This window comes from Seriola lalandi, unplaced genomic scaffold (genome assembly GCF_002814215.2).
Source record: "Seriola lalandi dorsalis isolate HSWRI2012SDOR001 ecotype SW California unplaced genomic scaffold, Sedor1 jcf7180002054588, whole genome shotgun sequence".
Taxonomy (NCBI): domain Eukaryota; kingdom Metazoa; phylum Chordata; class Actinopteri; order Carangiformes; family Carangidae; genus Seriola; species Seriola lalandi.
Window position 1 is genome coordinate 1,234,379 of NW_019525141.1, and position 1,957 is coordinate 1,236,335.

The 1,957-nt window shown below is 36.2% G+C and overlaps 1 protein-coding gene across 1 annotated transcript in view; it reads left to right on the forward strand.

Annotated features, from left to right (window-relative positions):
• The first annotated feature begins 763 nt into the window (after positions 1-763).
• Positions 764-1,957, forward strand: part of LOC111664421 (uncharacterized) — a 24,260-nt gene continuing 23,066 nt past the window's right edge. Inside the window, exon 1 of the mRNA XM_087177329.1 lies at positions 764-870. Coding sequence (XP_087033455.1) covers positions 828-870 — 43 coding nt within the window. The 5' untranslated portion in view covers positions 764-827. The remainder of the gene's footprint in view (positions 871-1,957) is intronic.

The window sequence follows — 1,957 nt, forward strand, 5'->3', positions numbered from 1 at the left end:
AGCTTTCCTGTTTATCTCACTGTCAAAAGTCAGAAATGTCGCAAGAAGAACTTTAGATAATGAACACAGTGAAGAAACAATTGTGTTGTAATTTAGCAGTGCTGCATGAATGAATGAAGCCACTTTTGTTCTGCTTCAGTTGGGAATCAAACCCACGTTTCCCAGGTAGCAGGTATAGCTACCATCCTTAAAATGATTGCAGACCTTTGCTAAATCATTTAGTGGTCATTAAAATGTTTTCAGATTTAGTTTATTGATGATGAAGATTCGTCATAGATCATGACACTGCTCTCCCCCGCATGAAAATACATGAGCTGCTTTTAATTTTAAAAAAGCATCGATATCGACCTGTATGACTCACATGTTCACCTCTCAACAAATCAAGTTCATCCTACAGAGTCCGTCTGTGCTAATTCTGAGTTTTAATTCACCAAAGTGTGTCCACAGGGATCATGGAGCCAGTTTGATACTAACAGACTATCACATTCCTCTGAGAGACGTGGAGTAATTCCATTTCAGATCTAAAGCCTGATAAGTTCTACTACTGCACACACACACACACACACACACACACACGTATATGGATTTCTTGTGTTGATCAGGAGGAACCCAGGAGAATGAAGGGTTAAATGTGAACTGTGTGCGAAGCTGAATAATTCTGTTAACTCACCCTTTAATCTGTGGTTTATTATCAGCTTCTGTTCCGAGAAGCTGCTCATCAGTTTGCTGATGAGGAGATAAACGATTGAAACAGGACATGTGGTTAACAGAGGACGAGTCCAGCAGTCAGGGGACAGAGGGAGACAGAGACAGACGTCTACCTGGACATGGCTCGCCTGCTGATGGTGCTGCTGCTGCTGTGGAGCTCAGGTAGGACTCTGCTTTAATGATGGATGTGAGAGGAACATATCAGTGAAAGAAACCGAGCAGGAAAACAGTCTGATCAGAGTCTGATCGTCCGGTACTGAACAGTCAGTCAACAAAGTCATTTCATTGATAATGAAAATTATCATTAGGTTCAACCTCTGTACTTTTCAAAATACTGCAGAGAACTATTAGAAATCTTATGAAAAATCTGTGGTTATATATATATATATATATATATATATATATTGTGGAGATCATTATGAATTAATTTAATGATAATTTGTAATTTGTTGATAAATAAATGTACTTTTTTTAGTGACTTTGTATTAATACATAATTTCAATAGGTGACTGTGATTGAGAGATTGTGTAGATGTGTGTGGTAAAGACAGAAAAATAGAAAATAGAAAAGGTTTAATACAGAGAGATAGATAATCAAATAAATGAGAAATATATGCACACACAGAAAAAAAAAAATGTTTTACATATATAAATGAGATATTTGAGACACTTCACAATACCAGGGTATATATCAGTATAATTATTAATGTTTACAATATCATAAGTAATAAATACAGGATTTTTATACACACGTGTAACTAAACATATGATTATTATAATTAGTAATGTAATACTCAATTGTGTTATACTATTTCAACATATTATTATCCTTATTGAATCTCCTCCCTCCACATCTTCATCCCTTTTTTCCACTTTGCTCCTTGTATGTTTATACGTATGCATGTGTATACATGTGTGTGCATGTATATGTGAATTCATATGGATTTCAGATGGGCTGTAGATGTATTCAGAGTATTGGTTCTCAGGCAAAAAAATATTCACATATTTAAATCACAGTGAATTCATGTTTGTAGGACGTTGGTGAGGGGCAGCCAGGTGGAGCAGGTTCTGTTGTGGTGTTGTGGACAGATGTTGATACATTTTCTATAGAGATGTGATCTATAAGTAAGTTCATCCAGTGAGCAACATGCATGCTGTTCTATGATTTCCAGTTCATGAGGATAGTTTCCTTGGCAATCGTTAGGGCTACGAGGAGAAATCGGCTGTTTGATTTATTCAGGTTCATGGTA